The 15,593-nt window shown below is 37.9% G+C and overlaps 1 protein-coding gene across 4 annotated transcripts in view; it reads left to right on the forward strand.

Moving 5' to 3' along the window:
- Nucleotides 1-15,593, forward strand: part of LOC139114151 (large proline-rich protein BAG6-like) — a 48,472-nt gene that overhangs the window by 21,958 nt on the left and 10,921 nt on the right. For 2 of the 4 annotated variants that reach the window (XM_070675703.1, XM_070675704.1), the window contains exons 8-17: nt 1,195-1,318; nt 7,177-7,356; nt 7,534-7,636; nt 9,818-10,033; nt 11,478-11,804; nt 12,278-12,591; nt 12,832-13,066; nt 13,336-13,536; nt 14,079-14,254; nt 15,168-15,221. In XM_070675703.1, coding sequence (XP_070531804.1) covers nt 1,195-1,318; nt 7,177-7,356; nt 7,534-7,636; nt 9,818-10,033; nt 11,478-11,804; nt 12,278-12,591; nt 12,832-13,066; nt 13,336-13,536; nt 14,079-14,254; nt 15,168-15,221 — 1,930 coding nt within the window. The remainder of the gene's footprint in view (nt 1-1,194; nt 1,319-7,176; nt 7,357-7,533; nt 7,637-9,817; nt 10,034-11,477; nt 11,805-12,277; nt 12,592-12,831; nt 13,067-13,335; nt 13,537-14,078; nt 14,255-15,167; nt 15,222-15,593) is intronic. The other 2 variants (XM_070675705.1, XM_070675706.1) reach the window with 2 other exon arrangements.

Here is a 15,593-nt window from a genome sequence, read left to right on the forward strand (position 1 = left end):
AGCATGCAAATTTTGGGATGGATTTGATAATTCTTGCAAAACCTTAACAATTTCTTAGAGAAACATGTGCTTATATATGAGCTTAAACATTCATTTTGTCTGAAATAATGGAAAAACTGCGAATATATGCAAATTAGTTAATTTGCATGATATTTATTGTTCAAGACATTTAGAAAATAACTTGTTGAACCTTACTAAATTGTGTTACAATGAAAAAAGTCACTTGAATTCAGTTTACATACCCAAAATGTGAATATAACAGTCATTTTAAAGGCTATATATTGCTAATTTGAATATATGCAAATTTAACCAATTTGCACCCCTTATATTTTCCTATACTTTTAATATGTCATTAGTGAGACCTTTCCAAAGGTCATGGTGAAGAAATAATTTCTGTTGCAATTAGTCCTAGGTTAAACCCTAAATTGACTGGACTAATATGTTATTTCAAAGATTAGTAAATTATCTTTCTAATGATACCTAACAAGCCAGGTTATATCCAAAAACAAGCTCAGCAGATAACTTATAAGAAGACAGTTTTAACAAAAATGCATGCAAATCTGCAACACTGTTACTTTGCGGTACCTTCAAAATATGACTGTTACAGCTGTAGATTCCCAATATTTTTCTGTTAAAAGTCTATTTCATATTTTCTGACATGTCCCTGTATCAAATAAAACAGATTTCAGACAAGCAATGCATATTTTATTATGCCCAGCTAAAAAATTGGTAGAATTTGAGTTTACTGTAATTTGCAATGTTAAATTTTGGGGTAAGGGGTAAGTTTTGGTTATATTTGACAAAAACTGTAGAAGATATTGCATAGTGCAATATGAGTCATCTTAAAGAGGAATAAATTACCTTTCTAATGATACCAAACAAGTGAGGTTATGTTAAAAATGAGCTCAGCACATGACTTAAAAGAAGACAGATTTGACGAAAATGCATTTGGCTTGGAAATCGTGATTTGCGGTACCCTTCAAAACATGACCATAACAGCTATTGCGTCCCTATATTTTTCCTGTTAAAATTCCATTTCGTATTCTAGGGATCCCAAGGGTTCTGAAAAATACAGGTTTGTTATCCTGTGGGGGGGGTGCACGTAGACCCCCTCTAGCCCACGGACTATAAACTGTCCATCTTTGCATCAAATGATTCCTAAAAATTCCCAATTTCTGCTTGGTTTTTTCTCAGCCATCCAAACATGCCTGTTATGGCAGATTTGATTGACGAGGTGATGCGACTTCAGCGGCGCTTGCAGCCACACCTGGATCGATTTCAGCGCTATCTTCGAGAGGACCCAGACTTTGTAAGAGACGTAGGTATTATCTCCGTATAAGAACGGGTGATGAGAGCTTAGTTTGCCTCTGTTTTGTCAGGGTGTGTGTGTGTGTGTGTCAGGGCTCGAAATTAAATTTTTTCCGTGGTAGTCTGCTTGGGCTACCATTTTCTGAAGTTGGTAGCCCAGTGACAATGGCTGGTAGCCAATGCACATTTTACTTCAGGGATACTTTTGTCGTTAACCAGACAAGAAAAAGCTATTTTTCAAGATTCTGCCCATTCAGTGAATTTTCTAGTCATTTGATGTGAATATTGCACACCTTTAATACCAAAGGAAACAGGTATAATGGACGATAGTGATACTCAAAAGTTTGATGACCTATTTGACAACCTGTTTCACTCTCAGAGTTGTATGCAAATTTTGATAGTCATCATGACAATGATACGACCAACACTGAGACATACTGTAGCGGGGCTAAAACAGACCATGGGCTTTCTGTAGGGAGGAGGCATAATTTCTGTGTAATTGTGATTGATACATTATGATCAAAATGCAACGAAAATGCGTTTTCATTGGCCATCATTTCCTGTGCCTGTCATTCAAGTCGGTCAGTTCAGATATTGAAACTTTGTTGCAAAGTTCCACTGTAGGGCTGATAGTCTTCGTAACTTGCTTACCAAAGTCATAGTCTGGCCTTTCTGTGTCCAGCTGGGTTTGACTGCATTCAGCTCGTCCCAAAGTGACAGATCGGCCATGGCATGCCAAGTACTGACTGAATTTCGGGTCCTAGGCTTTGGTAGTCCATGTGGGCTACCATTTCATGGGTTTTGGTAGCCCCAAAGAAAAGTTGGTAGTCTGTGGACGCGGGACTACCGCTAATTTCGTGCCCTGTGTGTGTACGTTGTTGCTGGTGTGTTGTTCATACAATTGTTGTGTAATCATGGATTTTCATTGGGATTTTTGAGACCTGTTCACCGGGATTTTAATTCATTGATTTGCCAATAAAAGTATAAAATCTAATGTTATTTATCATTTTACCTGGTATTTGATTTGGCAGATTTCATCCATCAGTGAAAATAGTAAAATTAAATCCCAAAGAAGAATTGATATTGTTACACACCTCGTCCAAAATCTCTGTTGTTATTCATTACTTCACAATCACATGGTATGAGTTATTTTGATGCTGATACATGCAATGAACCAATCAACAGTTTCCAAAACTGTTAACCAGTTACAGCAAACACAACGTATGCCTCAGGTAGCTGTATGGCTTAACCCTTTGAGTGCTGTAATTTTTCCCACCAAAATTATACCGCCACATTTTACCAATCTTTTATGAATTTTTCTGAAATTTTTTGATAATATTAGATCAAATGGACATCATATTTTATTGGCTACAGTTTTATCAAAATTTTGGCGAAAATCTGAGAAAATTTCACTGTGGTATATTTTATAAAGGTGAGAAAAATTGACTCGGCACTCAAAGGGTTTTTATGACTAGCAAAATGACCAGTCACACAAAGATTGGAAGTTATTTAAAGTAGCAGTTTATTTTACTGGTAATGCAGCTCCGGTAAATATGGATAAAAAGGAATTGTGTGAGTGTATCTACATGTTCTTTTGAATTGTTCCCATCAAATCTTCACCATTGATTAGCCATAGACATAAGTAAAGATGAATACTACAAGTGTATTCAAGGAATCAAAAATAAAAACGAAACATCATTTACAAGAAAGTGAATGGGATTCTGCAAAACAAATGGCATGTTACCAGTATGAATCCATCCAAATTCAATATCGTAGTAGTATGTGTGCTTTGTTATCGTACATCTTACAAATGGATCTATTGGCAGAGTAGATTTGTCGTCACAGATATCATGGATATAGACTGTTCACGCTAAACATTCCATGAATAGGGTATGATAATCGCGAAAACTTTTCCACAAATCCCGTTTCCTGCCAGACAGTATCACTGCACCATCTTCCAAGTCATTAAAAAGCGGTATTGAGCCAAAACCATTTACTTGATACGGTATGGTATGGTACAGCCGGTTTACTCAGTAAAAATCAATTTACAGCATCTTATTTTCAGGGGGTCTTCCTATTTCAAATTTTTAGCTCACATTTGGTGTACCAATGTGAGGTTATCGTATAAGCTGAATCAGTTCATTTGCATCTGATTTGCATGTCTGTATGTCTGTATATTTGTGGGTATATGTGGATGTATGTCCGTCACACACAAAGGCTCCCATACCGCCAAAGCTACCATCTCAGTATTTGGTGTACAGGTAGATGCAGGGGTTGAGATGTGAATTTGTTCAAATGAACACATCAGTGTCAAAAATGTGCAAATGAGGTAAGAAAAAGTGAAATCCTGCAAATGTGCAGGAGGCATACCAGTGAGAAACAGGCCAACTCCACTGATCTTGACTCATTTCCTGTCATTGTTTATGAACTGTTACATATTAACAGACCAGCTGAAACCATAGACAGTAGATTGGGGAAGACCGTTTATACTAAACTAAGGGCACACAGTCCATGTAGCCGACAATGAGATGCAAATGATATGCGGTTGAGGTCTCCTCGACTAACTTTCAGCTGGTTGCTCACTTTCTACTATTTTTATAGTATTTTATACAAAGGCACAGACTTATTCTACTTTCAACTTAAAACTGATAGTGATTTTGTAGCTCATTCTTCACTATTTTTCATATTTTTTGGTAGCCGGTAACAGACACTTCGTGTTCGTGTCGGCTACATGGACGATCTGCCAAACTAAGAGGGGCTTGTTTCTGCTATGCATGTTGCTAAAGTTGACCTCCAATACCTAAAGTTAGACCTTAATTACTTTTGTCATTCTTGTTTTTCTGGTTTAAATATTTCTTGTTGTTTTTCTGGTTGTACTGTGCAGAAATCATTGCCATAACATCAACATAGAATTTTCCTCCACTGAACAGATAGAAACAACATTTATTCATGATCATTGGTAACCCATACTGGTATATACCAATTCTGATCAAATTTGAAACCCTGCAAATTGCTAAAACTCTGTAACCGTTGGTCTGATAGGGTTGAAACTTGTTGTGCAGGTTCCTCTAGGTATTCTAAAGCAGATGTGTAAAATTTAGGATGAAATTTGCATGTTTCTATTTTTCAGGTAATTTTTTCAGTTTTTAGTCAAAAAATGTTTACACTTGGCGCACGAGTTATTGGAACAATAAATTAGGTAGATACCCAGCAACTTGGCTGGGTACTTTGCTATTTGACCTGGCGTTTACCTAAACAAGAGCCTGTTTTATGGTCTGAAGACTGATAAGATATCCACCACACTCGGCAGGCAGCTCTCACTGAGTAAACTGATATGCCTACAGTGCAAAAAACATTTTTGACTGGCAGCTGCATGTAGTTGATGGGAGAGTTTTAATGGGCCGGAATAAAAGGTTGTAAAGTGTAAAACATGATTTGCCGCTGTCATGTTGTGTCCTGTTTTTGTATATATGCATGTTATTACCAGTTTTTTAATCACAATTACATACATTGAAGAAACACTGACTGTCAGAGCAACCATCCAATCATATGATAAAAATGGACTGTTCCATCAACGTCAGTGGTGGGCTCCTGGAAGGTGATAAATTTGATGAGTTTTGTACACTCTAGATTTACAAGGGATGCTGCGATGTTTCAATTCCAAATAACATACAGAGGCAAAACCTGTCAGGTTCAGGCCCAGGACACAAAATGAGTACAATAGATTGTGTTACATCGTAATATTTATTCCCCCTTTTCACAATTTTCCCATGAACTAGATGCCAGTTGAAAATGGGTTGTTCCAGTGTAGGCATATCAGTTTACTCAGTGGGAGCTGCCTGCTGGGTTTGGTGGATATCTTATCAGTCTTCAGACAATAAAACAGACTCTTGTTTAGGTAAATGCCAGGTCAAATTGCAAAGTGCTCAGCTAAGTTGCTGGGTAATTACCTAATTTGGTGTTCGATAACTCGTGCCCTCGCTGTAACTCTGAAACCACTCCTCTGATTGCTCTGAAAGTTGGTATACATGTTCCTCAGGATGACATCAGTCAAGTGTATACAAATTGAATTGAAATTTTTGTATTTGTAATTTTGGGGCAATTTTCCGAATTTTTGGTCAAAATTTTTTTTATTCAAGAATAACTCATCTGATAGCTTTGATATTTGGTATACAGGCTACTAAGGTTGATCCAAATCAGTTTGATGAATATCGTGAAGATATCTTGAATTTTATATTTTTGCAGAATTTTTTGGTTATTTTTCTCATTTTAAGTAAAATTTCTTCTTCTCTGAAACCGCTAGCCCAATTGCTCTCAAATTTGGATTGGATGTTTGCAAGGGTGTTACCCTTGTAATTGTTGAAATTACGACAAAATTGGAAATATTACTGTTTTGGGGCAATTTTCGTTATTTATGGTCAAAAAATCTTAAAAAATATTTTCATTTTAAAGCCCCTGGACAGACGGCTTTTACATTTGGTGTACAGATGTCCAGGGATGACAATAGTTAGATATGTGGAAATTGTCCTGAAATATACAAATTTGTATTTTTAAGACAATTTTGTCATATTTGGTCAAGAAAACTTGTTCTCAAAATTGCTTGTCTGATAGCTTTGTAATTTGGTACAAAAGTCCCGAGGGATGTTATTAGATAAATTTTCCACTCAAAGTGTTGGGAAACCCCAAATATTTACTGTGTTTCCTCTGCCACTCTCAAATTCGTAAAATTACTAATTTTTTAGATGATTTACTAATTTTTTTCATTGTTGATTCGTAAATATACGAATGCAAGGAAGCAGCTGGTGATTGAGAGCTGAAGGCCCCAAAACCTCAAAATAGTTCTGTCTAACATGTTGTATTTAATTTGAATTTGATTGAATGATATCCGTATTGGAACGGTTAAGTTTACTTATGAATTTCAAAATTTACGAAAAGTTTCAATACCCAATTCGTAAATTACTAAAAAATTTCAGAAGCCAGAGGAAACACAGATTTATATTTTAGGTAATTTTCTTTTGTGACCTTAAATGACCTACACCAACCAAGGATTTGTTGTGAGACAGTTTCGAAGGCTGTGAACATAATTTTGTCTTGTTTTATATCAATTTGTAGTAAAAATTTGATCCTGAAAACAGAGCTGAGGTAAATTTTTTCATTGCGAACCATTTTGCAACTTTCGCATGTAAGACACACAAGAACTGATGAGAAATTTGGATCCAGGATAATTCCAGATGTCATAATCCCCCCACAGTGGAAGGAATTTCACTATCTGTAACTGATTTAAGTGCTGTTTACATTTGAATAATAGCACTCATAGCATTAATTAAAACATTCCCAAAGTTGTAAATATGCTGCCAGCTGGTCTTATGTAAACATGGTCAACCAAGGGGTGGAACATTTGATATTCAGGAGGGGGTAGGGGATAGAAGATTGATGAGGTAGCATTCCTTTTTAAAAGATCCCTTTTATATTTTTTCCTACTCTTGTTTCCCCACTCTCCCACCTTTTCTTTTTGTCAAGCTTCTCTGGCTAATTTTTTGTTGACATTTGCTTATGTATGTAGGATCTGCTTGTCCCATTGCTATAGAAGTTGATATGCATGTTCCTAAAGATGACCTCCAGTACCTAAGTTGCAGACCTTACTTGCTTTTGTCATTCTTGTTTTTCTGGTTGATCTTTGGTACCCATACTGGTATGTACCAGTTCTGATAAAATGTGAGCGACACCGTATAATTGCGGCATTTTTTTAAAATGCAACATCCAGGGCATTTTATTCATCACTGGTTTTAACCAACTTGACGTAATGGTGAAATATGTATTTGGTATAGGGTAAGGGTGAATGATGAGTTTGATCTTGCCCCATCACAGGAGGAAGGTGTACGAATGGCCCAGAGACACTGCAACTTGGTGACAGAGGTGCTTCACTTCATCAGTCACTCCTACCACGGGATATCAGACTGTATGGTGGACATGACCAGACCACCCCCACGGGTCCTCAGAGCGCCACCAACGCCGGTGTTGCCCTCATTACCGCAGAATCCGTTACAGGTAGGTGATGTCTACGCAGTGCCCTTGATCTGTTTGTCGTCATTTATATACCAATTGGATGATGGATGATTGAGTTGCTAATAAATTAAAAAATTAATGAAAGATTCAGTGGCACCTCAGCAGCGAAATCCCAAATTTGATCTACAATTTTAATCATTTTGACTTTTCCCCCTACAGGCTAACATCAACTTGACAACAGTGCAGTCCAATACTGGCAGCAGAATGTCTACAGGTGCCACAACATCGACATCAACCTCCGACACAGCTACTACCACAGCAAGTAAGTAAATTACTCAATCCTCTCATTTTCCCCCTCCCTTTCTCGTTCTTTTCATCCCTCCGCCCTCATTTTCCCCAAATGGCTTCCTTTCCGTCTCGTCACACAGATTTCCAAAAAGATGTGCTCTGTATGATCTTTTTTTGAAAACCCCACAATATTTTTTTATCAAGTCGGGATACCTCTTTTTAACTTTCTCAAAGAAACTCATGTTCCAAATTTAGAAGTATGAATGTGACATCAATTGTCAGGAAGTTGAATAATACTGCAGTACACTAAAAGGCCCAGTCTTCATTATGAAGACCATGGGGTTTTTATAGGAGGCCTGTTATGGCTTTCGGAAGCAACTGTACCCCCTAAGATTGTCTCAATTTGTACAAATTGTCCAGCACAATTTGTACAAATGTAATTGTCAAAGTAGATCAGTACAGTGTAAGCGATTTCATTTTGTCATTCAAAGAGTTATAAATGTTCATTAAATAGTCACATTTTAAGTCATGACTGATTATTTGAGAATTTAAAAAACATTTAGATTAATATCTTTTGAAAATTTGGGATAAAAATGGGAAATTATTATCCATGTAGGCTTCAAATATTTGTATTATCCAGGTAGGCTTTTGATATTGTTTCAAAGGGTATGCTGAGGTAGGTTTACCTCAGAGATACAGCGCACTCTGTGGTTGAAGATTATATTTCAGAGATGGCATCCCCTATTCATGCATGACAGCAGGTGAAATTTGCACTTCTTGGAGAAAGCTAACTTGAACTTGCTGACGTGTTGCATGGTACATACATTGCTATCCTGCTCATCATAAAAGATTTTCCATTCTCATTATTATTGGATATTTGAACATGGCTGAAGCGTTCCTGCGACCATCAAATATTCCCAGTATTCCAGTATTCCCACACATTGACAACTTGTAAAAGCTTTGGTGAATTATTTGTTTTTCATTATGTCAGAAAGGTGCTTTACAAAACCAAAATTTACGCAAACTTTCGGGGATACAAACACTCAGTAAAAATGTCAAAAGTTCAAGAATCGACTCGCAGCGATTTCGAAGCTGTTATCCAATTGGGTGGCTGAATCTTACCAATATAATGAAAACAATACAAATAGACTCCCTAAGTGGCTGTGAATAGTGACAATCGACCAATCAGATATAACCTTGCAAACACGCTGCGAGTCAGTCAAAAGTTCAAGAATCAAGTGGAAACATGAAGAATAAAACAGGGAGTTACATTATACAAACTAGATTGCTTAAAATTAAAAAGTATGTTTATGGTGAGATTAATTCTAAGCCTGGTTGGTGACCGGACACGTTTTTGTGATTCTTTCTCCAAAAGAACTCACATTCTGTTTATTGAATGTCAATATCTGAACTTTTTATGTCATGCCACATTGTTATTGCCAATGAAGTACCATAAAGCATTATTTTCAACAGTAACTTGTGTTTTAAGGTAGTATGCGCCTCGAAAGTAAAAGACTTCAACTTTTGCTCAAACTTTCTTTAAAAAATCTTGTAACCGTTCTCTTTCAAAATCAAGAATAAAAATCAGGGGTCACCATGCAAATTGTAGTACTAGAGAAACAAATTAGCTGACATTTACCGATATTTGAAATTCAAAATGGCCGCCATCCCTGTGTTACTCTATGGAGGAAAAATGAAATTTTTGATTTTCGAAAAACTATGCCGGTAAAAGATTTTCTTTCATCGAAAGCTTCAAAATGAACCCCCCACAAGTAGTAGATCAGAAAAGAATTGTAAAAGTTTGAGAGTCTGAATATCTGTCCCCGAGGCGCTATCTACCTTAATGCATTTTCACATAACAGACATAGGTGTTGTGTATTCAGACCATTCTCAGTATCCAACTCAAGTTATTGACAAGACATGGGTGTTGTGTATTCAAACCATTTTGTGTCCATCCCAAATTATGCCATTTTTTGGTGCTGTGTTAGATTTAGATGAAACCTGGTTGCAATGAAGTTTGATAGAGACTTTAACATGTGTTAGGCTCCTGTCTGTGTTTTTGAATGCAACTTGTTTCAGAATCTCTAAGTAGTTGGTGTGACTCTCCCGAGACAAAAACAACAACCAAAACTTATTGCCCGTGTCAGTCGGCGTAAATTTTCTGTCCAGACCGCACGACAGGGACACGGCCAACTCTCATTCTCTTTGTTTCCAGGCACTCCTGGAACAAGCAGACCATCTAACACAGCCACTTCTACAACAGCAACTACATCAACAGCAACATCAACTCCTAGCTCCACCACTGCATCCGCCCATAACGCAGCAGCTGCAGCAGGCAGTGCGCCCTCGCTTGCAGGTATACTTGGTCTTGGGTCACCCATCATGATGTCTATCTCTAGAACAACAGCCATACCCATTGCTATCCGCCCAGGTAGAAACAAATTACATTGACTAGATAGAGGATAAGTATTTGTCTCTTTACCAAAAAAAAAGAACGAGACACAGGAAATCATGTCTACCAAGGCTTCTTTTGCCACCTTGAGGATGATTATACCGCCTGCGGCAGTATTAAAACTGATAAACAGAGTGTAATTGTGGGCCTCTGTATTATTTTGGTGACCCAGCCACAGAACCTCACAGTCCCTGCTGTCACATTTTATCAGAACACACAGAAAAACTCTGAAACGATATCTGCATTCTTCTACTGAACAAGTATACCTGCGTAATCATTGCATTCCAAATCCACAAAGAAATTTTCCAGTGGTTTAGAGTGAATTGTTTGCAGTGTCCAAAACTTTTAAGGAAAACCGTAATCATGCGCAGTTATTCATTTACCTTGACAAAATCCAGCATCTTGGAAATATTCCAAGTGTATGGCAAGCATATTTTAATCGAAACCAAAAGGACATGTTTATACCCCAGCCATGGCAAGCAAATTTTATCAAATTCATTCTCATAAATTTAACACTCTATTTCCACATGGTCACTTGCGTATTTCGTTTCACAAATAATAGATAAAATGAATTACATCGACTCATTAATGATCTGTCACAGTAATTTGCTCCAAATATTGAGGCTTTCAATCATTGCTGAAGTAAGGTTATGTAAATGGTAAAAGGTTGACTTACAATGCTTCATTTCAACGTAATACGATAATGTCATCTCATAGTTAACTACAAAGCCCTTTGTCTTCACTACATAACAGGTTTAAATTATCCGATATTGGCTTTTTTCGAGTGGTCACAAAAAATATGATGAAATTTATTTATCAGGAGCTTTCCAACCTAACTGCATATCTTCCTTTCCTTTGAAGTTGCACAGGTTCTCTCTGCTCCGACAAGATTTTCAGCTGGTATCCTATAAAATACCAGTTCATGTTGAATAACTTAAACATTGTTCTCCCTATTTTTGTGCTTGAGGTTTGTGAAGATAGGTAAATAGTTTTGGGATACCCTGGTACCATTTCTGCTGTCCTTTAATCTGATTGCTTTTATATAACAGAGGGAACCCCGGTAAAATTTACCAGGGCACTGACTGGCCTTAACAAAAACACTTGTTCTGTTGAGATAAGTGTTTTTGCTTAGCTTGGTACACTGGTTAATGCTATCAGTGTCCCCAAGTCATTACACATATGGGTTCCCTTTGTCTATCAAAGTTGTCAAGAATTGAGCGTGTTTTAATTTATGGGTTGTGCAAACCCCAAAACACCATCAAGCATGAATACACCATTGAGAACTGTGTCCTTGACTGTCCTATGTTCCCAAACCTCTGCAAAAGGCACTATTATGGACTACTTTGTTTTCTGTGTTGTAGGCAGGTGTGACTTTAGACTATTATTTAAATTTCACAAGTCAAACTCCATCATTACGTTCCAGGTGGCAGGCCAACCACAGGTACAACCACAAGTACTACTACCACAGGCAGCAGTACCACCGGCACCGACACCACCACAACGGGTACCAGTACCAGTACCAGTACCACCAGCACCAGCACAACCAGTGCCACTACGAGCAGCACTACCACAACCAGCAGTAGTGAGGGCCAGTCGACGCCGAACGTTGCCAGCCTCGGCAACAGCATCGCCGAGTTGGCTCAGATGATACCCGTACTCCAGGGCTTGGTGCAGTCTGTACAGGCCGCTGGTGCTGCAGTCACGGGGATTTCAACAAGGCAGCAAACTGAGGGATCTGGTTCATCAGAAGGTTAGGCCACAACAGCTTGTTAAAGTTGTGTAGTGTCATAGGTCATAGTTGAAAAGTCAGAGGTCGGATGTTGAATTTTGCTATCACTGCACGCTGTACTTGAAATATGTTGTGATTAATGTAGGACATCATAGTTCTCTGGTTGCAAAGTTTGTATCATCTCTGAGAGTATACTTATGTTCAAAGACTAGGTTAACAATTATACGTTATCCAATGAACCATTCCAGGCTGAGGGACATCATTTAAAATCGTTGAGAAGAATTGGTCTCGCCTTTGTTACTGTTTTGTTTAAGTGTAAACTGTATTACTTATCTACAAGTTAGGTCATGAGCGGGAGATACAATTCATTAGCCTTGTGATGCAGTTCAGTGTTACGATTTTTGAAGGTAATGCTTGATAATTGTAAACTAGTGACAATACAGAGCCCCTTCATTCTGTGACCTGCCTATTAATGCCTGCTTTCATAATCACAGGCCAGACGGCTACCAGCACTACAACTAGCACATCTAGTACAGCATCAAGTTCAAGTTCAGGTTCAGGCACTGGCACCACCACACCATCTGGTGCTGGCATCTCCGGAATGTTTGCGACGGGAGGCCGAACAGTCCCCGTGGCTAATTTCTTCGGCCTGAACGCGCACAGAGACCAGTTTCTACCGTGTGCCTCGCGCCATTTCTTCCTGCGTCGGCCGGCGACACAGGCCCCAGAAACAACAACGACAACTAGTAGCACCAGCCGAACTACAACAACAACAACAAGCCAAGCAGGGTCTGGAAATTCAGAGCCTGTGAGTTCATGGTCATTTAAGGGCAACATTTTACTAATTTTTATGAATTTTTCTGAAATTTTTTCGTCATTTTTGACCAAATGTGTATTTCATTTAATTTGCTGCATTTTTTTATTAAAAATTTAGCAAATATCTCAAAAAAATTGACTTTGGCGTTCAAAGGGTTAACATTGCTGAAGCGCTTTAGAAGTAATCATTTTCAGTTATAATTTCTATTGATATTTTTTTTTTTCCACACAGCAAGGTGAAGAGCAGCTAGCAGACATGATTGGAAATCTAGTAGGGTCACTCATAAACCAACACAATCCCTACCTACAGCCGCATCCACCCCCTGGCACTGGTGACGTCAGTAGTGACGACGACTCCATGGACGGTCAGGCAAACAACAACAATGCCAATGCCAATCCCCCTGCAGAACCGACCAATCCCGTGCTTGCATCTCTGCTACGAGGGATAAGAAACCTTGTCGGAAGTCGTAAGTAGACAAATAAGGGCCAATGTATACAGTTTCGAAGATTGATGCATTTTGGTCAACTTGGTGTGTCAAAGTAAATTGAAAAAGAAAAATTCTGGATGGTAAAATTTGCAATGTGGTCATTGCCTACAGAAGAATAATTCATAATTTTAACGTAGCCTTATGTTTTTTCCAAAATGAGTTACCATATGCTCAGATTATACAGATAGATGGGAATAAATATCATTCTGTGCTTTACAAATTTTGTTCTTTTTATCTCTGGATAACAGCTAACAATGAGGACAATCCCTTCACGGAGTTATTCACCAGTGAGAGTAACCCGAGGTCACAGCGAGCCGATGAGGTGTTCATGACGATAGGTCGTGGCATTGATGAGCAGTTGGAGCTAGCCAGACGGGGAGACGACATCCCTAGTGCTCATAGCTACATGACAACGCATGGCTTACAATACCATACAATGCTTGGTCCCGGTGAGTTAAAAACCTGCCATTTCTCTTGGAACTTGCAGAGAGTGAAATTATTATGTTCTCTACCACTAAATCACTGTAACATAGCGAAAAAGTATATGTAACAGGGTTCTCCACAAAAGGATTTTGAGGGATGTGTCACCCCCGTTTTTTTAAGCAATCTATTCATATGTTGATAAATGCACAAAAGAATACATTTTCACAACAAAAGAGTATGCAAATTATGCATTGATATGTAAATTAGCCACCCCTCTGTTTTTCCAACCTGCGGACTTCGTAATCCAATCTGTGAGCCAAGAAGTTACCTTGCTGCAACCATAGACAGCACTCTGCTGTCTATGTTGCAACATACTCTAAATATCAAGCCGCAACTATTGTCTTTGTTTGGTCTCATTCTACCTAATGTGTAAAAATAAACTTTCTTGCATATTTTCAATAGACCAAATATTTTATTAAAACACTGAAAAGTTTCATGCTGTGAATACATGTGATTGATTTTAAAATTTGTTTATAAAGTAACAACCATTTTTTTTCCTGTTTTTCAGGTCTGTTATTTGACCTAATACGATTTCTTGCCAGAAACTTGAACTTTAGTGAAATTAGCAATATTCTGCTGGGCCAGAACGAACCTCTTAGAAGTCCTTCATTCAGGACAAAGTGTCAAGAGTTTATCAAGGAGAGTGTACTTGACAAAAAAGAGCCAACAGAAGCCAATATCAAGGTGAGGGCATACCTGGTCACATGAAATCACGTTACCGTAAAAACCCTATTAATTCCACCAGAAAAAAAAATTATGATTTTAAACAGTTGAATTATTAGAAAATTAACAAAGCCAAAATAATTTTAGTGGTCGAATTATTAAGGATTTTAACTTTTTTGACAGTTCATAAGTGATATGCTTTAATCTTGAATGATTGAAACATATAAAGGTGACTTTCCTGAAGTCCTGACTTAGACATTCTGTGCTGTACATTGTATTGTTCTGCATATTTTGCTGAGAATAGAAAGTTCATAAAAGCTTGTCATTATCGGTTGGTTGGTTGGTTGAATTATTAGAGGCTGAGAAAGTCCCAGTTTCCATCAGTGGTCAAACAGATAAGGGTAAAATAAAATTACGTTTTGAGAAAAAAACAGGATGGTTGAATTAAAAGAGTGGTCAAATTAATGGGGTTTTTATGGTATTCCCTACAGTTTGAGCTGTGTTAGAGGTATAAAGCTGGAGACTACAATACTATTGTCATAAGTTTTATTCTAGAAAAATACTCATTTTGTGATTTTCTTTTAGAAGTACAGTATGTTTAAGGTATTTCGTGCCTGTACGCTCTGGGAAAGTTCTTGCATTTTAAAGCCTCCCCAAAACCTGAAAAAGTGCTTGAAAATTAAAAATGTGTCTGAAAATTCCTAAAAAATTGATAATCCACCCACAATTTTCAAAAATGAGAGGGTGATCAGTCATGATATCATAAAAATGATATATATAATGATATAAAAATGATAAACTGTAAATATAATATATCTGGAAAATAGTGGACCTGAAAAGGCCAACAAAATTTGCTGAAAAAATCCTTGAAATTTAAACGGCTTTGAGTGTATGGACTCTGAAAGTAACACCGTTATTCCGATTTTATTTACAGGAGGGAGCTGACAGGTTTGCTAGGAATATTGTGGAACTTCTAATTGTAAACCCGGTAAGAATCCTTGTCTGGATCAGAAATTCATGTCCTTGGACTAACCAGTATGACAGAGTTCACATCCCCACCAAGACGGTATAGCCTCTGGTACTTCCATTTGCATTTACAGTGTTACATCTGTGCTACACTGAAAGGTCCGTCGCGTGAGGGCGCTCTCTACGCTCCCTCGTCCAGTCGTAAGAAGGGGAGCGCCCTCGAGTGATGGATCTTTCAGTCTACATTTATACACACACTCACTTATCACGCATATTTGCATACACATACATCTTGTGTACACACCATGCACGTACGGTACACGTGGCATAATCGGTTTCTTTTAAGCACCGAAACCTTTAAACCTGTAAATTTCTCAGCAAACGCCGACCATTT

The sequence above is a fragment of the Ptychodera flava genome, chromosome 16 (assembly GCF_041260155.1).
Source record: "Ptychodera flava strain L36383 chromosome 16, AS_Pfla_20210202, whole genome shotgun sequence".
NCBI classification, from domain to species: Eukaryota; Metazoa; Hemichordata; class Enteropneusta; family Ptychoderidae; genus Ptychodera; species Ptychodera flava.